At 23.2% G+C, this 27045-nt stretch overlaps 1 protein-coding gene and 1 long non-coding RNA gene across 4 annotated transcripts; both read left to right on the forward strand.

Moving 5' to 3' along the window:
• Nucleotides 1-932: 932 nt before the first annotated feature.
• LOC145838610 (uncharacterized) lies at nt 933-4697 on the forward strand. Of its 2 annotated transcripts, none has more exons than XM_082946228.1 (4): nt 933-1028; nt 1621-1713; nt 2006-2293; nt 4293-4697. In XM_082946228.1, the coding sequence occupies exons 1-4, from the start codon at nt 962-964 to the stop codon at nt 4364-4366; spliced, it is 522 nt and encodes a 173-aa protein (XP_082802354.1). In that variant the 5' UTR covers nt 933-961; the 3' UTR covers nt 4367-4697. The 2 variants fall into 2 exon arrangements, with proteins under 2 accessions (XP_082802354.1, XP_082802355.1); XM_082946229.1 differs by having other exon boundaries at nt 2009-2293.
• A 12733-nt stretch (nt 4698-17430) lies between these two features.
• On the forward strand, nt 17431-23141 carry LOC145838506 (uncharacterized). Of its 2 annotated transcripts, none has more exons than XR_014370032.1 (5): nt 17431-17541; nt 17824-17911; nt 18631-18723; nt 19781-20065; nt 22856-23141. It is a non-coding gene; the product is annotated as an uncharacterized LOC145838506 (long non-coding RNA). The 2 variants fall into 2 exon arrangements; XR_014370033.1 differs by having other exon boundaries at nt 18631-18719.
• The last annotated feature ends 3904 nt before the right edge of the window (nt 23142-27045 follow it).

The following is a 27045-nucleotide window of genomic DNA, read 5'->3' on the forward strand; positions in this document are numbered from 1 at the left end:
TCTTTTTTTTTTATTAATATAAGCTATTATAAACTTAGATGGTATGTTTAAGTAGTAAACTTTGATTATGCTGAACTACTGTCATTGAAAAAGTACTTTGCGTGTAAATTTTCAAAATTTTAACCAAATAATTATTTCTTTTTTGATATTCTCTTCTGCTCTTTAAACAATACCACTCAGACAATACAGCTTTATGTATGATTAAAGCGATAAATAGTTCTGTTCTCAATAATTTACCTTAATATGAGACGAGAGTAGCAAAAAAAGTAAAAAGCTTTAAAAATGTTTCTTCTTCCTGCCATTACAAATGACATGTGCTCTATAAAGCATGGCAGATTTTCCTTAGAAGTTTTGTGTTGCATTTAATTTAATCAAAATGTGTAATTTGTTAAATAAGTTAGCGTTTATTTTTGAGTGGGTCGCTAGTAAGCCAAACACTTAAACAAGATTAACTTTGCGATTATTGTTTAATCAATGCATAGTTTGTTTCATTGCAGTCAAATTAGTAAACTAAAACATTATTTGTTATTAAGCTATTTGTTTATCTTGATCTCCTAGTTAATCTAGTGTTTTAGTATGATTTTGCTTATAAATAAAAAAATGTTAACCAAAAATCAATTTAAAACTGTTTTGTTCTTAAATTTAAAGACTTTATGATTTTCTTTAATTGTTTTATAACAAACTAAAATTTAGTTCTTAATGACTTTAACTTTATTATTTAAGGTGTTTATTCTAACTTCTGTCTATAGCTTAATTAGCTTAACACTCTGTAGCAAATACAAACTGTTATAAATTTTAAAATATAAAAACTATAAAGTTGTTTCATGATAAATAATTAAACATACTTTTTTGTTTAGTTTTTATTTCTTTAACTATTTTTTTGATCTGTTTAGTAGTTTTTTTTTTTCTACAAATGAAATGTTTTTAGATTTGGCATAATTTACTTTTAATTCTAATTATAATGGATGAAATTACAAGAAAAAGAAATAACTTTCATAGTAACAATAGCAACAAACATAGTAGAAAACGTAAGACTTGCTGTAAATTTTTATTGATTTGGAATTTTTTATGAAAAAGTTTTTTTTTAATTGTAGAAGTTACTGACGATAAGATATAGCTAATATTAATAGTTATGAAAAATTAACTATATAAACTTTTTACTTGAAATGATGTTTGTCTAAATCAAAAATCCTTGAAAATTTATTAAGTAATAATTGTAGCAAAAGCAATATTTGCTTATTTTATTTGTAAATCAGCCATCGCTGATTATGGATTGTTTGTTTAGTTCTACGGTTGAATGATTTTGCACTTGTTACTTGTTTTTCTTGTTTGTCTAGTGTTTTACGTCTGTTTATACAGACATATCAAAGTAAACATTTTTGCCTAAAGCCGATATAAAATAAAGTTTTTGTACAAGTTTTAACAGGAATATTTTCAGTGACTTTACATATAAATAAAACATTGATTAAAGTTTCAATCAATAAACTAGGCTATCTTTTTCTAAATACTTTTAAATTATCATATTCATTTTATTGCAAGCTTCGTACAAAAATAAGATGTTAAACAAAAGTCAAAATTTTGTTTTATCTTACTTAATAGTTTTAATAATTTTAACAACAGCTCAACTAGTACCAAGTAAAGAAGATTATTTCAAGAAGAGAACTTCTGATCAACCTTTAAAAATTTACAATCAAGTCAAAAGTTCTTCAGTTGGTTAGTTAGTTTAATTAGTGTTTTCTTTACTGTATTCTAAACTTTACAGCCTAGTTCTAATCTGTACTAAAAGCTTAGACTATATACAGCTTAAAGCTCATAATAAATTAACTATTTTTTACAAGTGTTTCAAAACTTAATAGTTATCTTTTGAACTAATATGATAAGGTAAAATTTTATTTATCAGCTATTATTATATAGTGTAAATCATCATTTTTTCTACACTATATGACTAGAACATCTTACGTAGTAAATTAATAATATTTTATACTAAATTTGATATTTTTTTAAGAAGACGACGATTACGTCCCTCCTACAAAGAAATCATTCATCTCACACTCGGGGCGTCCCCAGCAACAAAACTCAAAACACGTGAACAAAAAGAAGCACAACTCAGCCTGTAGGACCGATGGAGAGTGGAGTGCGAGTTTGAAGGGATTATCGGAACTGGACGTGCAGATAATCGAGGACGAAATAAAAGAGGCGGAAAGGTGGAATTTGTACAATTGGCTGGGACATGGCGACTTGGACCCTGCCCTGTGGAATTACGAGTACCGAGGGTGGATGAAGTTTGAAAAAAGTTCGTTTCATTGTTCGTTTGTGTTTAATGACGTAATATATTAGTTGCTTGCAAGTAAAATAACTAATCAAGTTTGTTTTTTATAGACAGATGTAATTTACAACTATGCTCTACTTAAAGAAGAAAGGTACAAAACTGCTTTTAGTTAACTTAATTCTGAAGATTAAATTTTTTAAAACTTTTTATATCAAGTTACTCAAAAGATTATGTTTTTGCTTATAATTTAGTATTGTTTATTTAGATAAATTTTCTGTTTTTTTTTTATCTTACTTGTATTTTAGTATATATAACGTGAACACTAAAATAAGAATAAGTATTAAAAATGTATAATAAGTATAAATACCTGACTTAAAAAAAAGGAGAAACTTAATTTACACAATGTCTGCTGCACTTGTTTACACTTGAAAAAATATTTAGTTTCAGTGTATGTATTTTAAATTATATTTTAATTTTAAACCGATCTGATTTTTTTTTAGTTTTTAAAAACAATTGTTTAAAATATTTATAGTTTTCTTTACTCAACAATTATAACGTGTTTATGTGCTACTAACTTCTTAGATTAATTATTTACACTTCACTTTAACTTTTTTTTAATAAACACAAGTTGACAGTTAAAACACCTCATAAAAAAATATTCGTTCATTATCATTTTGAAAAAAAAAAAATTACATTACATACTAAAATCAAAATACATATCAAAAATTTAAAAATAAAATTAAATTTTATTAATTCTTAAATATCAGTTTAATGTAGTACTTTCAATATAGAGTATTTAAACTATAAAAACCTTACTAAACCAAAAATAAATAACATAGTTATAAAAATACTCGTGACACAATACAACTTTTTTTATCTATGTAAGATTGTTTTGATAATAAACGTGATGTTTATTTTTGTTTTGTAAATGCACCTAAACTTTGTAATAATTTTACTGTACTTGTATTCTAGCTTTTAGAAAATAACATTTTTTGAAAGTATCTTTTAATGTTAAAAAAGAGAAAGTATAATATTTTCTTACTTTTAATCTTTTTCTAATTAAGTAGTTAATTTGTTAATAACAAACAAACTAGCTAAAAACCATGTTAAAGCATACTTAAAGTTTAAAATTTGACTAAAAAAAAGTTTCTGTTTGAAAAGTGCTTTTTAAAGGTTTAGGTAAAGTTATAATGTTTTTAAGTTTGTAAATTGAATAATGTCTACACCACAAATTACAAGCTAAAACTTTGGTGTGTAAACCACAAGTGTTGAGTTGTGTATTTGCTATAAATTTTTTAGTTTGCAAAACGTTTTTAATCGAAGCATTAGTGTCTATGAAAACCTAAACGTTATTTTTCTAACAGTACAGAATACTGTTTTATACTAACCGAGAGAAATGTTATAGTATTTATAAGTTAGATTTGAAATTAAATGTACAATTTAGTATATACCACAATATTTTAATTAATATTGAAGAAATAATTTTCATTGTTTAAAGAAAAGTTAAAACTTTAAATAGACTTCTACAAAAATAAAAAAAATGTTAAACATTTTGAAATCACTTATTATAGCAACAACTAAAACTGAAAAGGAAGTGAAGTTAATTGTAGGCAGCTTAAATTAAGTTTAACAATGCTTTAACATCAATTGAGAAAGAATGAGCTATGTTAAGTGTAAATAAGTAATGTTAAACTCACTTTTGTATCAGTAATAATTTTTTTAGTATGTTTAAAGACTAAATTTGGATAGTAAACTCTAGTTTACATTCATTGTAGTTATAATTTCTCTATGATTACTTAATTTACTTACTTACTTAAGAGTAATTTACTAAATTTTTGAGTAACAAACAATACATAAATTTATGCGTTATAATTAAAGACTATATTTATAATTTTAAATAAAACTTTTAAAGCCTTGTTTCTAACATTTATGATTAAGTTCCTACGGCACCTCAAAACTATAAGTAGATCTTAATAAACTTAAAATTATTAATTTAAATCTAATTAAATTTTATATACCACAGAAAATACTGAAAAACCATCGAAACAGCAAACCAAAAAGAACTTTTCAAATTTCAAGTCGAATTCCTTCTATTAAGATTTATTCTGAAGACCAATTTAGCCAAGTTTAAACAATATTTAGAATAAATTCTCTTAGTTTCGTATCTTGCCTTTTTGATGTTTTTACAACCTTTGTTTTACGTTAAATAATTTTAATTTATTAATGTTTAATAAAAGTTATAACTACATAACTTTAGAAATAAAATTGCTTATTTTTAAAAGAATTTCTTATTTGTTGTAAACAAACTTTTTAACTTTAACTTAATTTAAATGTACAACACTTTTATTTAATTTTAATTTGAGGGGTAGTGTATTTTACTTTGTTTTACAACTTAAAAGTTTGATAATTTACTTAAACTTTGTTTTTCTACTGCTTACTACATCTTTTGGTTATTACTCAGTACTTTTCAAATTTAAAAAGTTTACACCTTGAAAATAAGTAAAGTGAACTGGTAAAAAGATGTTTAGTATTGCAATGTCATAAACTATTTATTGTCAGTTAAATTTTCTAAATTGTTTTATATTTTTTTAACGTAAGCTCGATGATTAAAAACTTTACATATTACTTTCCATTTTTTTTAAATTAAATGAAATTAAATTACCTAAACGAATTTTTATCATAACTATAAAACCGATATATGAGTTATAATTACTAATCAGTTTTGTTTCAATGTTACAATCTAAAGAATTATAGAAAAATAACTTGGTTATATTTAAAATTTATTTGAGTTTTAGATGAAAAAATGTTTAAATAAAAGTATGTGTACTAGTTTTACTTTTCAATATTACTATTAGTGAGCTATAGATTTAGTTCAAATCTGTTTTAGAATAGAAAATAGCTCTATCATCTAAATAGATTAAGTTTTAAAGCTTACATAAGCTACTTTAAATGTTTAAGTTTTCAAGTTTGTATATCTAGTTTCATAAGATAAAATATATATTTTGCTAAAAGTTTAAAGTCAATAACATTGAAACTTTATAAAACCACGCAATATAATTTAACTTTTTAAATCTGATCAAAACAATATATATACAAGACTTATAAAAATTCATTAATATTGTTCAATAAGCAAACACTTAAAAGCTAAAAGTTACCAAACTATTTTTTTAATTTGCAAAAGTGCTCAGTTTTTATTTCTCCAGGCTGCTTCATAGTATGTAGTCAGTTTTTTATAACTCTAGGTTGTTAAGCAAGCATATTTTTTATTTTATGTTTTTATTTATTACCTGTATGAAATTGCAGATTGTCAAATATAAATAAGTTAAAAGTTAAATTAGATTTAAAACTAATTTAAGGGCTTATAATTTTAACTCTAAAAATTTAATGTTCAATCCATTTTCTGAGTTGTATTACATTGAATGAAAATAAACGAAACTTTTGAATTACTGAAACACACGAAAAAAATCCAAATATAACGTCATAAGTCTAAAAAATATAGGAAAGTTTTATGTTACTTAAATCTAGTCAATGTATAATCTTTACTAAATACTTAAGTATGTTTAAACAAAAAGTTACACTTTGTAACAAATCGTAAAATTTATAGCAAAATCATTTATATTTTCAAAACTTAAAAATTAAATAACTTTCAACAACCATTTTTTTGTATAATTGTAGTGTTAATAAAACTAGAAAATTGTTTCAAGATGATTGATTCCAACAAAATTACTAGTATAAACAGTTGTACATTAAAACTTCTTAGAAACTGCAATACTGCTTTTAATCTTCACTCGCTTTTGCTTAATTACACCAAGCTAACGAAAATTACTCTAAGCTTTTAAATTCAACAAAATTTTGATTCTTACTAACGTATTTCTGAAACTGTGAGCTTGTTATAGGAGCTTTGATTATTTTTATATTATCAAGTCGATACTTTAACCCTTTAAACAATGTAAACAAAGTAAAAAATGTTTATGACAAGGTTATGACCTTTAAAGAGCTTTTCTCTTTTAACAAAAGGTTATCTGTTTCGTAGTTGAAATATTATTTTCTAAATACTGACGTTAAAAACATTTGTTAATAGGTAATGAATAAATTACAGCTCAATTTACTATGCGTTTTATCTTTTAAACTGAATTCTATATTTGTACAAATAACTTTTTATATTTGACGTATATTAATGTGTGTTAAATATTATACATTTTTTGAACTATGTAAATATTTACTTAAACAAAACTATTATTCAAAAGTATTGTTCTTTAACACTAAAAGACTTCTAAAATACAACTTTTAACAAATTACAATATTTTGTAACAAATTTATAAAGATTTTAAAAACTAACTTCGAGCTAAAGAAAAAGTATTATTTGAAATCCAAAAATTATTTGTAAAACAAAACATTTATTTTGATAGTACATCTTACTGTAAGACTACTGAGCAGAACAATTTTTTTATTCAAAAATTGTTACTAGTTTCTTTTGTTGATTACAGGTCTTGAAATATATAAAAAAATTTGATATTTTTCACAACGGTTTTTGACTTTATTGAACTAAATTTAACTTTTAGCGTGATATCGTAATTAACACATTTTTGTTTACCTTACTGGTTAGTATATTATCTGTTTAACATTGTTACTGAAATTAAGCTGAAGCAATGAATAAAAAATAATTAACATTATGCTTCAGGTAGGAAATATTTAAGTACTTTTTTTTGTTTATTTACTGTAAAATGTTTAATTTTTTCTGTTTTTAAGTTTAGTCGTTGATATAAAAAAAATATAAGAATAAAAAATGCAAAACGTTAGAGCTCAACTTTAAAACTAATCGCGTAGAAGTTTTAAGTTTTCATGTTTATCATAACATATTATAAATATTTTTTTTAGGTCATTAAAAGCATAACTTACTGGTTTGTAACTAAAACAATTAACTTAATACCTAACTGTTTTCTTTTGGTTTTATTTACTCTGTACAAACTTAGTATATGCAAAAAACTTCAACTATCAAAATAAAATATCATAACCAAATATTGTTTTAATGCACCTTGAAGTTTAATTTTTCTTCATCTGTTATGCCTATTGGTAATAAACTTAAATGTTACTTAAATTTATACCACTTTCGTGAAGTTTTAATGTTGCTTTATACACATTTAAGTTAGTTCCACTCATCTTATAAAAATAAATAGCAGCTGCATCATAATAAATATTTTTTTGATTTTTTCAAAACATAAATTAATCTCAATTAATTAGTACAAATCAACTAGATTATATACACTTTGAAAATAATTTTAATTTCACACATGTAGTTTTCATACTCTCAAATTAGGACATTTGTACCAAGTTATTTTTTCAAAAACCTACTGAGTGTTTAAACTAATTTTTTTCAAACTGCATTGTATTTTTCTTTGAGCAAACATGAACTTAACAAACTCAAAATTGTCTGCATAAATCATTTACTGTGGTAAGATAGTCGCGTGATTAGTGTGCAAAATGTTTTCTCGTGAAATTATGAAAATAAATTAATTGGCATTAGCTGAACTTGTTTAACACAAGTTGTTTTTAAGTTTAAGCATTTTACGTCATAAAAGATCAGTATTTAGTTACACACAAAATTTAAAAAACTAATAGACTAAATTTAAACTACTGTAATATTGAGTTTGTTTAATCTCGCTTAGTACTTTAGTTTCTAGTCAATGATATAAAATACTTATACTAATATAAATAAAACTTTTAAATATTTTTTAAGTTTATATTTAATAGTTTAGTTCGGATGTAATACAATACTTTGTTTAAATTAAAACATTTTATTTTTTTTTACTTCAATTAAATCAACCTTTTCAATTTAGGTTGCTTATTTTAATTTATGACGTCCTGAAAATAAGAAATCGATAGAAACTGAAATTTCCTTCAAGCTTATTGATTTTGTTTATATTTCTTTTGTTTTTACTTGATAAACCAAAGTAAGTCAAGTTTTATACATTTTTTGAGCTGTGTTTTAATGTTATGATTAATTTATAATTGTGTAGAAGATATATTTAACAATTTTACTAACAAAAGTATTTCAAAATATTCATCTTTAAAAAACTTAAGCCCTTTTGTGTGATAAAATATTAACACAGTTGTATAAGCTTCATAACACATTTATAGGTACATTTTTACAAAGAAAAAGACAGAAGTTAAAAAACAACATTCTTATACAGTTTAATATAAAAGTATTACGTCTTAAGGTTTTAAATACGTTTATAGTAGTTTTTTTTTTAAGTTTGTTCTTCAAAACATAAAATTATAAATTTTACATAATTAAACTCATAGAAATATTTGTTTAAGACAGTTAGTATATATTTTGTTATAAATTTGATTCTAAGGTTTAATATAAACATGTTAGTTTATAACATTTCACAGTTTATAATTTTACTTTAGTTGCATTTCAATATGTTGTTCCTATTGTTGTTTTAAGAATTTATTCCTCAATTTAACTTAAGTTAGTGAAGTTTAAAAAGTTCTTAAACCATTGAAGTTAAGTAACCATTTAACTAAAGCATAACATTTACAAAACTCATTTCTATAAACAAATGTAAAACCAAGGCAAATCATAATTACCTAGATAGCAAACAAATATCACCAACATGTTTAACATTACAGCAACTTGTAGCCAAAAATCATTAACATATAATTTATATGCTAATACAAGTTTCAGCAGTTATGTTTATATCTTTTAATTTTTTGCTGTAGCTCAAAAATTTTCTGAAGTAAACATTTTTTTTTAAGAAAAAACTAACTTTGTTAACTGTTTATATATATAAGTGTATCAGTTACAAACAATTACTGTAGTTAGATAATATTCTTTATTATCCAACTAATTTTTTATTTTAATATATGTTAAACCCTAAAATCTAACTAAAATATAGTTTAAGAATATGTCTGTCAAGTGTATTATACGAATAGTTTTAAATATTACTGTATAAAACTTTTCAGTTAAAACATACTATATCTGGCAAAAGAACAATATTAAATTACATGAAAACTTAAGAAACACATTGTATTTAATGAATGAAAAATACGCAAGTTTTGTGTTACCTCATCTAGTCAGTGGAGTATTTCTTTACTAAAGTTTAAATTTAATATGGTTATGACTTTCTCTTTAAATAGTCAAACTAGAGTTAAACACTGTTAATACATATTTTTTGTTATTAAATTACTTATTGATATAGTTTTTGAATTTTTTTTTTTTTATTTTTTTTTTTTTAATTATTTTTTTATCCATGCTTTAACCCGTTTTAATCTCACAAACTGTATTCACAATACCCGGTTCAAATTTAATGAACTTTATTTGTAAGTTTTTATGTAACACATAGTAAAGTAACAAAAGTTTTCATTTTAGTTTGATCATCATCGAACTAAATACGATATTTAACAAAGGTTAATGTATTAGAAGTTTTGAGAAGACAGTTTGAACTTCTTTATAAATACAGATTACAATAAAATGTAACAACAACTAATGATAGATTAAAATTCTAATTAATATTCAAGTCTAATATTATCTTTAAAATTCAGAGCATGTAAATAGTTCTCTAACATCTTTAGCTTTAATTTTTACTTCAACTAAAAATTATTTTGCTCAATATAAATCAGCTCATTTGACGAGGTTTAATTAATTTTTCTATTCGAGTACATTTTTCAAAACATTTAAGAATTTCTTCAGTCAACAAAAAGAGGTATTACGTCTAATAAAATAATTAACCCAGAAGTTATGTTTATTCTTAACAAAAGGTTACCTGTTTTACATTAAAAAAAAACTATGAAAATTCTACTTTGTATAATTTTTCATTTCTTCAAACCTTTTAAATAGGTGTATTAAATAGTAATAAAAACTTTAAGCTATTTTAGAACTTGAACTTTTATAAACATTTATTAATTATTTCTCATGCACTATAAGATAACAAAAACAAAATGTCAATTGATAAAAACTGATATTTTTCATTATTGAAACTAATTGCAATGGTTGTATTTTAATTTGTGTAAGTAAGTTATAGTTTTGTTCAAAATTTATTAAACCCGGACTAAAAGCAAACATTAACCTTATAATTTTTTTTCTGCAAAATGCTAAATACAATTGAATTTTCAAACTTTGGTTTTATGGTCTCGCGACTTCGACATAGTTTCTTAAAGTCTTGTAATTTCTATAAATCGGTGTTTTTGAATTTAATCAAATTAAATAGAATTTGAAAGTTTGTATATCAAAGTTCTTATTTGCTTTAAATCTTAAACTTTTCTGCCTATTTTATTTTACTTTTATTAACATTTCTAATTATAAATATTTAATCTATCGAAAGCAAAATTTATCAAAAATACTATAGAACGATAAAAAAAAGGTTTAGATTTTTAATTATATTGCTTAATAAAAGTTGCACATTATGTAATAGAAGACGCTTTTTAGGATTAAACTAAAAAAGAAACAAAAAACAAAAACTGTAAAATAACCGCTTTATTTTTATTTTTCAAAATCTGTTATAACAAATTTATATTGTTTTATGTCCAGTTTAATGATTTAAATGGTCAGATTAAAACGATAGGTATGCTCAATAAAAAATTAATAAAAAAATGCGTTTTTGTTTCATAAGTGCGTGTTAAAATTAAGCGTGAAACATACGAAAATTTACCACACATAAGCGATTGCCTAAAGTTTTTTTTACAATATTTTTCTGTGTTCAAAGTTTAACACTTGACAATGTTGCATAACTGTTCTGTTCAAGTGCTTTTTGATTTTGTGTATTGTTTATTTTACTGTCAAATATAAAAAATGGTAAATTCAAGTTTGTGAAACAAAAAATGTACTTAGATTTATAAAGTTTTGATTTATTTAAGTTTCAAAAGTTTTAACAGAACTATTTATCGTCTAAATTTTTCTTTTGTTGTGGTAAAGTAATATAGGCTAGAAAAAAATATCCCAAATTAAGTTTTTTTTTTCTTTGTTTAAAAAAAAGGTTAGAAATATACAAAATAACTTTAAAGCCTAAAATACAACTTAAGTATATATTTGCATACAACTTTTACTTGAAGTATAATGAACTGTTTATCACATGATTAAAATGTATAAAAGTTAAAGATCATGTAACGAGTAACCTTTAACATTTAGCCTAAATTAATTTAGTAATTAAAGCGATATATGCTGTTGAGCTGGATATTTTTCACAAGTATGAGACTTTATTTGAAGAGAGAAAAAAGCATAACTTGTTGAAGTTCTGTTGCTTTTTTATCGTTACAAATGGAATAAGTTCTGTTTAGTATGACAGGCAAATTTTTCTTTGTTTTTTTTTTTGTTTTAGCCTTTTATACGTTTTTTATGAGACAATGTATAAGTTATGTTTCAAGTAGGAAATTTCCTTCTTTTTTTTTTTTGTTTTTAACAAAACTTTCTGTATTTAAATTTGGTTGGTGATACAAAAGTAATCATTAAAGTAACAAAAAATATAGAATTAAAATTTTAACTCTAAAACTAATCGCTTAGTAGTTTTTAACTTAGACATATTTAAAATAAGTAAGAATATATTATAGTTAAAAAGAATCTAAAAATATTTGGTTCTAGGACCTTGTGCACGAAAAACCTTTCGGTTATCGAGTCGCAAACCACGGATACCTTTTAACGTCTTGTCAAAGACTGATTTTATTAAGACTAATTTGAGTCTTTAGAAGCATATTTTACTTTTTTGTAACTCAAACTTTTAATTAAATACTACTTAGTTTCTTTAGTTTAATTTACTTTATAAAATCATAGTATATAAAACTTAAATATATTTTTAAAAAAGTACTTTAACCAAATAACTAAAAAAATTGATACCCTGAATATTAGTTTTTGAGTTTTAATGTTTTTATATTATATGTACTAATAATAGTTGACACTTATCTTATAAAACAACTATAATTTAAATAGTATTGTTATAAATGTTTTTGATATTTTAAAAACATCGTTTACTTTAAAAAGCTAAAACGATATTAAAAACTAAATTAAAAATTAATTTATTAAGAACTTTATATAAAGTTATTTTGTGATTAATTAAAACTTTTTAAACTGCATTGTTTTCTTTGGTTAAATGAACTTAATAAAATCAAAAATGTCTGCATAAATAATCTGCTGTGGTAAATAGTCGCGTGATTAGTGTGCAAAAGTTCTTCTCGTGAAACTATAAAAAGTAAATATATCGGTATTTGTTATACCAATTTAACTTACATGGTTATTAAACAGTGAAAATTTAACTACAAACTTTATTATAAAAATAATAAGTTAAATACTGTGTTAGCACAATAAGGTATTAATGTTTAGTTACATAGTAAAGACAAAAAATAAATAAGTTAATTTTAATTAAGTATTAAATTTGGTTTTATCAATCTCGCTAAATACTTAAACCTTTAGTTATAAAAACATGTTCATAGAAATGTAAAAATAAACATTAAATAGTTATCTAAGTTGCTACCTAACAGTAACAAAATATTTTAGTATTACAGTTTAATCTTGTTTTTTGTTTTACTTAAGTTAAATCAATCGTTTTATTTATTTTGCTCTTATAAATCTAATACACCCTGAAAATTACCAATCGATAAAAACTCAAAATATCTTCAAGCTTATTAATTTTCATTTATATTTTTTTTTTAATTTACTCATGTACATCAAGTTTTATTTATTCATTGAGCTCTGTTTTAATGTTATCCTTTTTATTTTAATAAAGTTGTTTTAAAGTTTTCTGAGACAGTAGTAGTATACGTGCATTGTTAAAAAAACAGTAAATTTAATAATAAGATTGTTATACTTCTTTATAATAAACAATAAAGTCATAAGATTTAAAATACTTTTATCTTGATTATTCTTACCTTAAAGTAGTTCAATTAATCTTAAAATATATAAACTTATATAATTAAACTCAAACAAATATTAATGTAAATTGTTAAGTTGATTCTTTTATTATTCAATAGTTTGTAATGTAGAATGTACTTATTTACTTTAAAAAAATTCGCAGTATATAAGTTTTTATTTATTTTAATTAAAACATGCTGTTATTATTATCAGGCTTAAATGATACCTCAAATTGACTCTAAAAATAGTTTACTCTAAATTTAGATAAACTTCTAATCAATTAAAGCCGTGTATTCAATTTATTAAATTATAATATATAAGCAATAAGTAAAAAAAAAGTTTAAACTACTTTCTAGTCTGTTTAAAATTGGCATACATATAAAAACAACGAATATCAATATGATTCTTTAAAAGAAGTGCTTTTTAGTAGACTAAAAGATTTAACTAAATTGATGTTGATGATACGTAATAATTATTAGTTTAAAATGATTTGGAGATGTTTTTAAGCACTTAGTTAATTTTTTATAACCGACAAGTCTATCTCATAAAGTTTATTAACTTAAAGTTATTTCAATGGTTCAGAAATAAAACTTATTTTATTCATTAAAAGATTAAAATGATTAATTTCAAATTCAATATACTTTTTAATATTTTTTTATTTACAGCAAAACGTTTTACTTTCATTTTTTTTTATCTTAAACATCAATGAACATAATTAAAAACTTAAAAAAAAACAATTATTTCAATACTGATTTTTAATTTTCAACAAAAACTAATGAACTTAAGTTATTATTTATACACAACATCATTTACTTTTCATAAATCACAATAAAAAAGTTCGTTTTATTTTTCACAATGAGCTGAAAACACATGATCATAAATTTTTTCAAGAAAACCTGTTTAACTACTTAAACTTTTCCATTACTCATAAAAAATTGTCTGGAATTCATTTATTTTCATGAAACAATTATTTCTATGTTGTTTTAAATAAAAAGTAAATAGAACAATTTCAGTCAGTATACTTTAACTTTGATTAGAGGAATACGTGTTTTTATATATATTTTTTTGTTTTAAAATACTTTTTTAACAGTTTTATAACTAAATTTGTAATACCTAGAATATACTTTTTACAATACGGTGAATACTTACATGGTAAAAGTAGGCTACCTAAGTAGCAAATACTTATGACCTACATATAAAGTATTCCAGATTTTTTAGTCACCAAGAGTCTTTAACATATAAGTTGCATGCTAAGTACAAATTTAAGTATTTATGATTATATTTTTAAAATCGTTATCTAACCTAAAAAGTTTGCAAAGACAACACAGTTTTCAAAATTTCCAAACAAAATTTAAAAAACAATTTATTTAGAATTAAATAAAGAAAACAAACATTATTCACTTATTTTGAATATAAGTATATAACCTACATTCAAACACTGTATTTAAATAATCTTGACAGATTTTTTTTTGAAATTTGTGTTAAACCTTTTAAATTTTATTGAAATATAACTTGGGATTATGTCTGCCAAAAGTATTATACTGAAATTTTAAACGTTATTGCTTTTAAATTTACAAGTCAAAAACAGTATTTTTAATATCTGACATGAAGTCAATACCAAATTATATGGAAAACTCACGAAACACACTGTATTAAGTTTATGAAAAATACCCAAGTTTTGTGTTATTTACAACTAGTCAGTGTAAAATTTCTTTACCATAAAGTACATTTTAATGTGAACATGAGCTTTTTTGTAAATATTGAAACGAGAGCTTAAATCTGTGTTTTTACTTTTTTTTTTAACTTTGCTTTCTAATCTATGAGAACCGTTATGTTCTCATAAAAAGTATAATGTATAATATTCATTACGATTTAAACGCATTTTATCTGTAAACTTTTATGCAACATATAATAAAGTAAAACAACTTAAAGTGATACAACATTTTAGTTTAGTATAATCTTATTCATATACGACATATAATGATGTATTAGAAATTTTAATTAGGTTTTAGAAGTTTAAATTTATTAAACGCAGATTACATTTATATGTAACAAAAAGTAAAGTAGATTTAAATTCAAAATAAAATGCAATTTAAAATTGTTTTTCTAACTCAAAGCATCTATAAAGTTCTCTAACATGCTTTAAGTCTAACCTAAACTAAACAGCAGTTTATTTAACATATTTTAACTTATTGACTAGATTTGATTAATTTCATTCATTAAGTTAAAACTTAAAACTTAATTTAACAAAAAACGGCATTACGTCTAACAAATTGATTTCACCAGAATTTATTTTCTTCTTTTTACAAAAAGTTGTCTTTCTTAAATCAAAATTATAAAAATTCCGTTTTCTGTAATTTATGACCTCTTAAAACCTATTTTAGTTGTATGTTTAATAATAAAAAACTTTAAACTACTTAAAGTTATTTCTTATTCAAGTTTTATTAAATATTATCAGTTTGAGTATCATAATTAAATAAAGTGTCAACTAATGATATATTTCTTTTTTCTTATTAAGAAACAGTTTACAACATACTTGTTTTAACTTATGTAAGTGATTTACGATAAGTCTATACAATATTTATTTAGACAGACTAATACTAAACATTAGTTTATTAAAGTCAAATTCAACAACCAACTGCATTTTTAAACTTTGGTCGCCTGGTTTAGACAAGCATAGTTTAGACAAGCATTTTCAAAGTTTTATAAGTTTATTTATATTAGTAACTGTTTGAGAGTTAGTATGTTATAGTTGTGATTTGCTTAAAATTCTCGCAGTCTGTATTATGTATTTAAAATTAACAATTCATCTTATAAATATTTAATTCATATGAATTAAAACTTCTCAAGGATACTTTGGCACGCGAAAAAACACTTTTAAACTCTTTTTATTTAAATTTTTTTATAAAATATTCAAATTAAATTAATGTACTAAATAAAATTTGATAACTATAATATGCAAAATATTTTAATTTTTTAAGACTATAAAATAAACTAAAATTATAAAGAAACCATTTTTTGTTTTAAGAACTGTTATAAAAAGATTATATTGTTTTATGTCAAAGTTAATCTATTAAAGATTTTAGCGGTTAGATAAAACCAATAAGTACGTTCAACAAGTAAAAAGTAAAAAATAATAACTTTTATTTTACATGATCGTGTTGAATTTAACTGTAAAATCGTCGGAACTTACCACACATATAAAAGTTTATTGTGTTCAAGGTTTAATACTAGACAATGTTGCATAATAATACTGTTCAAGTGAGTGCTTTTCAAACTTGTGCATTGTTTATCTTACTGTCAAAAATACATTATAATAGAAGGGATAAATTCAATTTTTTTACAACAAATCATGTGGTTAGAGTTATAATTATTTCAAGTTTAAAATATGTCATTTTAATGTTTTTTAGTTAATTTTGTAAAAAAAAAAACTTTAAATGTTTTTTACGTTAAGCACTAAGTACTAAAATTTCTATTTTGAACTTTGATAATGTATTATAATTGAGTAATTGTATAAAATACTTACAAACTGATAAAGTAGTTTTAAAGGTTTGTAATACAACTAAAGTATAAATTTGCATACAACCTATATTTGAACTATAGTGAACTCTTTATGATATGATTAATATGTATAAAAGTTAAAGATCTTGTAACGAGTAACCTTTAACATTAAGCTTAAATGTTAAAAGCAATTTTAAACGAAAACATAAACTCTTTTTTTTGCCTCTCTCTTAAGAAATCTACTCAGACAACAACGCCATACTTGTGATTAAAGCGATATTTGCGGTTAAGCTCAATATTTTTTACAAATATGAGACTTTATTTGATAAGAGAAAAAAGCATAACTTGTTGAAATTTTGTTGCTTTTTTATCATTACAAATGGAAAACGTTCCACTTAGTATAGCAGGCAAACTTATATCATTTTTTTTTTGTTTAGGCTGTTTCTAGTTTAATTAGTTGTTAATAAGTATATTTTGAGATTAAAGAGTCCGTGGTATTTTTACATTTCGGTGAGAAAACCAGTTCAGTAAAAGAAAATTAGTGAAAGAATTTTTTTATCTTTTTTAGGAACACTTAAATTTGTGTATTATCACATATTTGTAGTTTACTAAACTAAAATTTACTTAATAACTTATATATTGTACTATCATAAACACTCATTTTGTTTTTTAAGTATTCAGAAATATAAACTAGAATTTGTTTAAGTTTTTGTTTACCTATACTCTGCTTTAGATATAAGATTTTTTTTGTTTACTGTAATATTTTATATAAGTTAGGTAGTTACATACAGATTTATTTTATAATTGGTAAGAATTATAAGTTTATTCCTAGAATTGTTTACCTAAACTTAATTTGCAGTTCATTGATACTTGCCATTAGTCGTTTACTTCATCAATTTCTTCTATGCCATTTCCAAAAATAAACTTAAAAGTTAGGATTTGTAATTTTAATTTTTTTTTTAAGTTTGACCAAAAATTTTTTAAATAAAGCAGTACATGTAAGTAAACCATAAAATTTATTTTAAACTTTTTTTAATAGTTTAGTTAATAAAAAAAAAAATTATTCAAAAATAACTATTAGTAGCTTATAAATGTTATAAGTAGTTGTTTATTTCCTTTTCAACGATTTTGTGTTTTTATCTAGCTCTATTAGTTAATCAAAAACTTGTAACCGTTTGCCTTTATCTAAAATTCATTGCCAAAATCATTTTAGACGTTTCTGCTTTTACATCAAATGGATGAACTAATTAGTAAAAGAAACAATTTTCACAGTCATCACAACAACAAGTATGCTAGAAAACGTAAGTATCTTTAATTGTTTGTGTCAGCATTAAGTATTAGATACTTATAAAGTGTATTTGCTTCTATTTTACAGCTTTGAAAAACTTACATCTATATCAAATACCCTAAATATTTTATTTGGTCACGTTCTATTTTTCCATGCTTTAATACTAAAAATAAAGTTTTATATAAAACATCAATCTTCAGTCAGCATTAAACTAATTAACTTTGCTTAACTTTGTTAAACTTATTTTTTAATTCCTTTGTCTTAAGTAAGTGTAAGCAATGTACAACAACAAAAAACTAAACTTTTATTTAAAATAAGTTTGCAAAGCATAAATTACATTGTAAAAAGAAAGTTTTGTTCAGATCAAAGTTGTTTATACTTGACTTACATACCTTTACAACGTTAATTGAATTTTATAGAGATTAAGACAAAAGCAACATGAATTTTTAGCCTAATTGTCTAAAAATTGTTTGTTTAGTTAGGCTACGGTTGGCTGATTTTAAGAATTTATCTTGTTTATATTGTTTGTTTTCTGCGCATAGATAAATTAAAATTGTGTGTTTGTTTTCTGAAGGTTTAAAAACATAACACTTTATAATAAATCTAAATATTATATTTAAATTAAATGTTAGAAGCTCGGAGGTATTATTTAAAACTAAACCTTTTAAAAAGACATTAATGTATATCATAAAATAAAAGTGATACTCTTAAAACAATTTATTTGTTTATCAGCACAACTAGTACCAAGTAAAGAAGATTATTTTAAGAAGAGAACTTCTGATCAACCTTCAAAAAGCTTCAATCAAGTCAAAAGCTCTTAAGTTGGTCAGCTACTTTTTTTTTGTTTTAATAACAAATATTAATTTATTTAATCAAGCTATTCTTGTTTTACTAATAAAATTTTTTAAATCGTTATTTTAGCTATGAAAATCAAGTTGTTTGTTGTTTTTTCATAAAATTTTGTTACTTCATAATTAACACGGCATTTAAAAAACATTTAAAATTTTTTTATTCTCACTAAATAGTATCGTATAACTTTAATTATATTTATTTTACTAGTAATATTCATTAAACAGTTTTTTTCGTTTTATCAGAAAGTTAACAATTTAAGGTGTATCTGATAAACCTTTTAACTAAGCAAGAAATAGAATTATCCTTGTATACTTTAGTTTAAAAAAGTATCAGTTAGAATTAAAGTTTCAAAAAAGTACTTTTTAATATATGATTAATGCATATTTTGTTTGTACTGTACAACCTTACTAAGTCAAAAACCGCCAAAAAAACATTAACACAAATACTGCAACATAACTATATTCTTGATATGTTAATTTTATTTTATCTAAGGCATTTGTCGTTATTATTGTTGATTTTTTTGCTCAAATTAAGAGAAGTAATTTAGTTTTGTGCGTTTTAAGAATTTATCTTTAACCAGTTTACTGTTAAAATGTTTTCATAGTGTTAAGGTTATGTTTATTATTAAGTTGTGTTATTAAGTTGTGAAAATCTATAAATATTCTTCACATTGCACAAATTAATAGGTTTAAGTAAGAAGCATGCTTTTTTTTAGTTTTAAAAAAAAAATTACTAGTGTTTGTTTTACCAACTCAATGTTGTTTGTTTTTTAATATTACAAACAACTTTATAGTCTTTTAATTATTCAACAACTCGTATTTGAATTTTTGAAAACAAGAAAATAGTTTTATTTAGAGTTTAAATTTAATTTATTACTACGGCAGTTATGTAGTATATTATTTTTATCTAACAATAGTAAAACCAATCAGGTTTTTAAATTTTAATTATTTTGTTTCTTAAGCACCTTTATAAAAAGACTTAAATTTTAAAACTGACCACATTTTATGACCCTAAACTTCTACCCTAACAGATGAAGAATACATCCCTCCTACAAAAAAGCCATTTATTTCACATTCGGGACCACAAAGCTCAAAAAAACAACGTCCAAACCACCAAAGCCACCCAAAAAAGAAAAATACGTCCTTGGACTTCGGATATCGGAAGCCTGACGGATTATCGGAATTGGACGTGCAGATAATCGAGGACGAAATAAAAGAGGCGGAAAGGTGGAATTTGTACAATTGGCTGGGACATGGCGACTTGGACCCTGCCCTGTGGAATTACGAGTATCGAGGATGGATGAAGTTTGAAAAAAGTTTGTTAATTGTTTGATTGTTAACAAATAAGTCTTTGTTTATAAACTTACTTAGGAAAACAAAACTTCTAAATGTAACCAGTTTGCAAACGTCCTAAAATTTATTAAATTAATGTATCCAAAACTATACTTATATATATATTTTGATAGTTTCAAAATTACGTCATAATCTAATTATGCGAAATTTTTTAACTTTCATTTGTGTTTATTGTTCTGTGCTTTATTTTAAACTTGTTTTGAAGCTGATGAGTGCATAGGCACAAAACTCGAGTCCTTTGAGTTTTACATCTTGAAATAAACTTTTATATTATATATATATATATATATATATATATGTAGTTAAATAAAACAGACACTACTCTACACGTGTTTCAAACTTGATTCTTGCACCAAATTCTCACCAGTCTCATATTGGTGAATTTTCAATACATATAGCATTTAAATACTTTTTAAGTATTCTTTGTCTTAGCTACTTTATTTAACTTTTTACTTTATTTTTAAGGTAGGGAGCACTGTTTACATACTGTGAAAAAACAGTATATTATATACAAAACTTATTAAGATATGTCAAATTCAAATATAACATTACATTTGTTTCATACATGCTTATGCATTTTTCACAGTGCCCATTTAAAAGTCTTTAAAATAATTCATTGATAAAGGTACACATATGTTTTTATAAACGTCTGGTCCTCTAAAATTTCTTATTAACAAATGCGGTTTATGACACAACAGTGGTCACATAGGATAATTAAAGCATCACGAAGTACTAACATTACACTGAGTCATCGGGTCAATCTTAAAAAATCAGATACATTGTTCTACCAGTAAAGATTGACGCGAAGTTAAAAATTTATTCGGAAATACTTGGGTCTTAAAATATAGAAATTTATTTCATATCAACTTGTAAGTTTCAGCACGGAGAAAAATTAAAACAAATTTTAAAACAGGTCTGTGCTACTGTTTGTAATATTTACAAAATAAATATGCAAAACTAAATTATAGTTTTAAACGAAGGAAATAACTATTTACTTGTTGAACGATTTTAATTACAAAACTCTCTTATCTTTGTTCCATTACTAAGAGCTGCAGTTTTTTTTTTCTGCAAAATTAATAACGTGTTTGACTACGCACTGAACATATGCTCGAAATTTAACAGTTTACTTTATTGTAAATTTTCTAGTTCGGCAGATGTTAAACTTTAAAACTGGTGGAAATAACGTTTTAATTTTAAATAACTGACTTAGATTTATAACAAATGTCTGGCAATAGTTTTTGTTTACAACTAAGATCAAAAAACATTAAGTTTTGATTTATTTTACCACATAAAGTATCCTAAAATAAGAAAGCAGGGTACTTAAAAATCTTTAAATATATGTAAATATTTGAAAAATTCTTAAAGAATAAAGTACAGCCAAAAAGATCGTGACCGTATACCGCATAGGTGGTACTCACAACATTACTTGAACCCAATAACCTACATTATTTGAAAAAAAATCTGAACTTTATTAATTTTCAAGAATATTTTCTATGAGTTTATAATTTTTCAAAAAAGTAAAAACAGTAAAATTTTATACTTAGATGTTTTAAGATATTAAAAATTATAACAAAAATGATTATAATATCAGTTTAACCTGACTTAAAATTACTGTTTTACGTGTGGTTTGTAGGTTAAAATGACTCAAAAAAAATGTTTTAACCTAATAACCTGTAGTATTTGAAAACAAATTGAAGCTCTTATGAGAAAGTCTTCTAAAAACCGAAACACTGCGGTGAAATTATCGCACGATTTTCGTCTGAACAATTTCCGCTGAAGATGAAATATCCAATATTGCTTGAACCTTGCAAACTTCTATGAACGGTAATTTAAGCGATCGCGTGCTAGAGTTATGGTTTTAAAAGTTTAAACAGAGTTTATGTGAATAGAGCAATTTACTGTTTGCTTATGACAGCTATTTAGTTGCTTATTGAAAAAATCGGTGTAATTTGTATAGAATTGCTAGAACTTTGTTTTCCATCTCAGTGAACGATTATGTTGTTATAAAAAAAAACATTCTGGTTGTAAGTAATTACAAGTGTGCAACAAGTTTATGTATAATATTAAATCTTGTTTTTAAAAAAATATACTTGAGTATGATTGTTGCAGAGACACTAAATAGGTATACTTTAAATTAACAATCTGTTTTCGAGAATTGTAAGTTTTTAAATTAGTTTATTTTTTTTTCTCTAACAAAAAAAAAATCTGTAAAAAGTTTCATAACTATCAAAATATTTGACTAATATATATAAATTATAAAAACTTCAAGGTTGAAGCTAGCAAAAATGATTCTACTTAATACATTAAATTATGCATGAAAATTAAATTACTACAACAACTGAAAACAAACTTTAAAAAGGAACTAAATGTTATTTTTGTCTCACCAATTAAAGTATTGTAATATAAATTAACTTACTGTTGATGCAATAAACTAATTTTACTCTCTTTACTAGCAAAAACATTCTAAGAACTTTAATTTGTGATTTTTCTTTTAAATAATCTAAATGGAAGTAAGCTTCAATTTTAGGTAGAATAATTTAGGTACAATAATTCTTTAACACTCGATTTAAAAAACGAACCATTTGAAGCATTAAGTTCGTTGTATTTAATTACTTTTACTTTAATACTAAATTTATTTTCATAATTATTTTATCATATTTTTGTCTGTATATAAACTAAATATATCTCAATCCTATACATTAAAACATTAAAAAAACGAACAGCTTACAAAATTAACTGTTGTCTTTTTACAGAAAAACCGGAAGCTACACCGAAAAACCACAAAAAGAATTTTTCAAACTTTAAGGCGAATTCTTTCTACTGATACCTTAAACTAACAAATCTCCTTACCGAGTTTTAACAATCATTAGAAAAGTTTCAAAAAAAACAGTGTTTTTATTTTCCTTCTTTAAAACTTTGTTATTTCTGAAGTGATTTAAAAGTCCTGTGTCTTAATTTTTTTTTAACATTTTACTCTATCATGTATGTTTAAAGCTAGGTTTATTTATGTTACTTTTGATAATTAGGTATGTTAAACATATGTAACTTTTTACCAGATTACTAGAGTAGTTTTCAAAGTTTTAAGCTGTTAAATTAAATTTCTATAGTTATTTTAGAGTTAAAGTTATTTGAAATAAATTTTTAGAAAAAACACTAACTTTATTATTATTACTTTTGAATATCCAAACTTTTTAAGTTACGGAAAAACATTTTAAGTTTTTAATTTTTTAAACAGTATGTTAGTTGTAGTATGTATTTTTTTTTAGAAAAACCAGCTTTTAAACAATTACAACTTTAATTAATTGTTTGCTGATGTATTTTTTATTAAAGCGCTTTCGCCTAAACAAAGTTTGAGTGTTAGTTGAAGTAAACTTATTTACATATTTAAATTTAAAAGTTCTTTTATGAATTTTGTAACATGCAATCAAAGTATACTTTTCAAATTAAACAATTTAAAAGATACTGCTGTTTAACCTATGCTACTTACAAAAATCAAACAATATTAATTTTTTTAAATGTGTTGTCAAATTGAAACACAATTGCTTTTGCCAGTTTCAATGATAGTTCTACTTTTTTAGAAGTATTTTGTGTAAAGTTTTTAAACTGAACAAAGTTTTTATGCTACTGTAATTGGTATACTTCGTACATATTATAGCAGCATAAGTTTTAAAAGGAGTTGCTTTTTTAAAGAAATTTAATGGTATAGTGTAAATGTAATACTTAAAGATTAATGTATTAATTTTTTCGGATTTTATTTAGTGTTTTTTAAAAGCTTATTTTTAAGTCACTCATTTTTTCAGATTGTCACAAAGCAAATGTTTAGAATAAATTTAACTTTTTAAGTTACACAAATGATTCATTAGTGTAATTTTAAAACAACTTTGTGTTAATCAATGAACTACAGTCAAATCATAGTAAAAAAATTTTTCTATGCCTAAGATTAATATATAACTTCAACTTTAGTTCTTTTACTACTGCAAAACAATGGTAAACTTTTTGATAAATGACTGGTTTTAATTTCATACTTTAAAAATACTTTGCTGAATACACTGTATATATAACATTTTTAAAGATAGCTTTTAATAACACAAAAAAATCATAAATTAAGCAACTGTTTGAATAAGTTAGAATTTTGAAGAAAATTTAATGCCTATACCTAAATTCCATTAATCACATTAAAGTTCAAATATTTCATCAATTCAGCTAAACCACAAAGCATGTGAAGTTTTTGCATTGATTGCTGTTGCTAAGCAACAAGACTTTTATTGAATTTTTATATCAGAATGCGCTAAATTTGATTGATTTGAATTTTAAAAGTAAAAAATTCTCTCAATATTATTTTTATCTTATGCAAAAAGGTATAAGTGTTTTGCAAAAACTTGTAACTTGAATAAATTAAATTGTATTATATGGCTATAAAATAAAAAAAAACTTTTGACTTATTGCTTTTTTGTTTTACTGAAATACATTTTGTTACATATAATCTCAAGTAACGTATGTAAATATTAAACTAGTAATTATTAAGGCTCTTTAAGAGTAGACACACATACTTTAATTTAAATGCTTAAGTTGAAACTGAGTCAAAACTTTTTTTTCACTTAGATAATTTTATCATGTTTACTGAAGGAACTTATTTAAAAGTTTATTTAGTTTAGTATGTTTTTGTTATAGTATTTATGAACATTGTCAAATTTTTCACAATGGTCTGTTCAAGACTGAAACATTATAAGTATTAAGTTAGCATTTTGGTCAAAAGTTTTTGTTACTTTTCTTTAAAAAGATATTAAGTTTTTATCAGTTTACAATATGAAATTAACTTACAGTAATTATAAAAACTTGAATTTTTTAATGACAAAAAACATTACTCAAGTTGAAGATTTATAAAACTCTAAAAAGTTGCTATTTTCAATCTTGTTGTAAACAAAATACCTTTACTATTAGTAATTTAAAACATTATGAACGTTAATGATGACTAATTTAACGGTTTTACTGTAATTTAATAAAACACTATCTCTTCAAAAACAAACAAAAAAACTACTTATAAAAGTTAAAAAAAAAAGTAATTGCTGTTTTTGTTATGTCTATGGTTTGTGTGTTTATTTTTTTTATACATAATGACTCATAGAAGTATAATTTAATTAATAAAAGTTTAAAGCGTCATTAAACTTTGTTTTTTTTTTTTTTTCTGTGGGATTTATATACAGCTTTTAATTAAATTACCGAGAGCTCACATCACATGGAAGCTTTTTATATGATATGGCACAATATAAATTATTAGATTCTGCCTAATACTTCTGTAAATTTAAATTACGTACGTATTTTGTGTGTATAATTATTGTATTTATAGTTAAAACTTTGCATTTTTACACGTAAGTAAAACCTTTATAAAGTCTATACATCTTTACAAAACATCCATTAATTATAGAACACAGTAGGACAGTAATTGCTGATTAAATTAGTTCTCCGTGTTCTTTTTACTTAAAATCAATTTAAAATTGAAATTAAAATAGTTTTTTGAAATAAAAACAACAATTTTCATTTATCTGTTTTCATTTTTGGTAGAGTTGCTTTATGATCGTAGCTAATAAGATCCGATCAAAAATAATTTTACACAACTCAAAAGTAAATAAATTATGTATTATGTTGAATACACTATATAAACAAAACTTTAAATAACTAAACATTTTGTCAAAGCCTTAAACATAAACAAAATATTTTACTACTCATTTTTTTAGAAATAATAGTGTATTTAACTTTAATAAAGGAACTAAACAAAAAAGTAAAACTCAGATTAAATTTGCAACTAAGTTTATACTTACAAGTACATAAGTACCTGGATACTAATAAATTGATATGTATCAAAGCAAATAAAAGAAATACATAGCAATCTGAAAAACCTAATTTGTTAAAAACTATGAACAAAAATAAAAGATTACTCGTAAGAATTTTAGAAATATAATTCAAAACTTTACGCATTGAAAAAAGTTTTTGTGAAGTGAAAATTATAGTTTTTGAGTAATTAAAACCCTTCCAATAACTATAATTAATAAAAACAGAAGTTCGTTTTACGTAGACAAATCTAAACTTGATAGTAAATAAAACTTTTATAGCTACCAAACTAAGTTACACAGTTTTATAAATTTTTCACATATTCTATAAACTTAAAACTTAACTAAATCAGTTAACAAGTACTAAGCGTACATTATTGCTATTTTAATAGCATAAATATTCCAAATTTATCTCATTAACTAGCAAATTTTATCTGCCTTTTTAATAAAACTGTGATAAAGCTTGTGAAATACCACTTATAGCGGTTACCTATCATCAGCTGTTTTATGTGTAAACATGTAATTTCTAACATAGGTAAATTGTTTTTCAAGTTTATGTTTGTTGTCAAAAAACAAATGTTATAATTTAAGTAGTTGTTTACTTTATCTTGTTTACTTTTTTATTAGAAATTTCTCACAGAGTTTGTTACAAACGAAAACATTTACTTTTATATGTTAAATTGCTTCATATAAGAAAAAAAACTTAAAACAGTACAAAATCATACAAAAACTATTTAATCATTTTGTTACTGCTGTAAAAATGTTTTTACATAAAATGTTACTAAATTTTTTTTGAACTTTAACTCAACTCTACTAAACTGACTACGGTGTTGTTTAAACAAAAAAAATATGCATACACATAAGAAGTATGTATAAAGTTAAAGCCTTTAACGATTGTTTTGTATATAAAATTAAACTTTGAACACATTTAAAGTTTTATTTTTATTAACATTTAACCTGTCAATAAATCATTGCGACCACAAAGCTTTTTGCATAGCATAAAACCGATATATGAATTTACGCTTAAGAATTTTTCCAAAATACTAGACTCTACGTAAGATACAAATAAAAATACTATTCTCTAAAACTCTTTGATGTTTTCAACAATTTATTTA

Source organism: Thalia democratica, chromosome 6 (assembly GCF_965202585.1).
Source record: "Thalia democratica chromosome 6, ktThaDemo2.hap1.1, whole genome shotgun sequence".
Lineage (NCBI taxonomy): Eukaryota > Metazoa > Chordata > Thaliacea > Salpida > Salpidae > Thalia > Thalia democratica.

Bases quoted from the DNA above. Each gene is read 5' to 3' on its own strand.
- LOC145838610 (XM_082946228.1), top strand. From the start codon at position 962: ATGGATGAAATTACAAGAAAAAGAAATAACTTTCATAGTAACAATAGC. The intron at 1,029-1,620 runs GTAAGACTTGCT...TTTTAACAACAG, and splicing joins CAACAAACATAGTAGAAAAC to CTCAACTAGTACCAAGTAAA. The intron at 1,714-2,005 runs GTTAGTTAGTTT...TATTTTTTTAAG, and splicing joins AGTCAAAAGTTCTTCAGTTG to AAGACGACGATTACGTCCCT.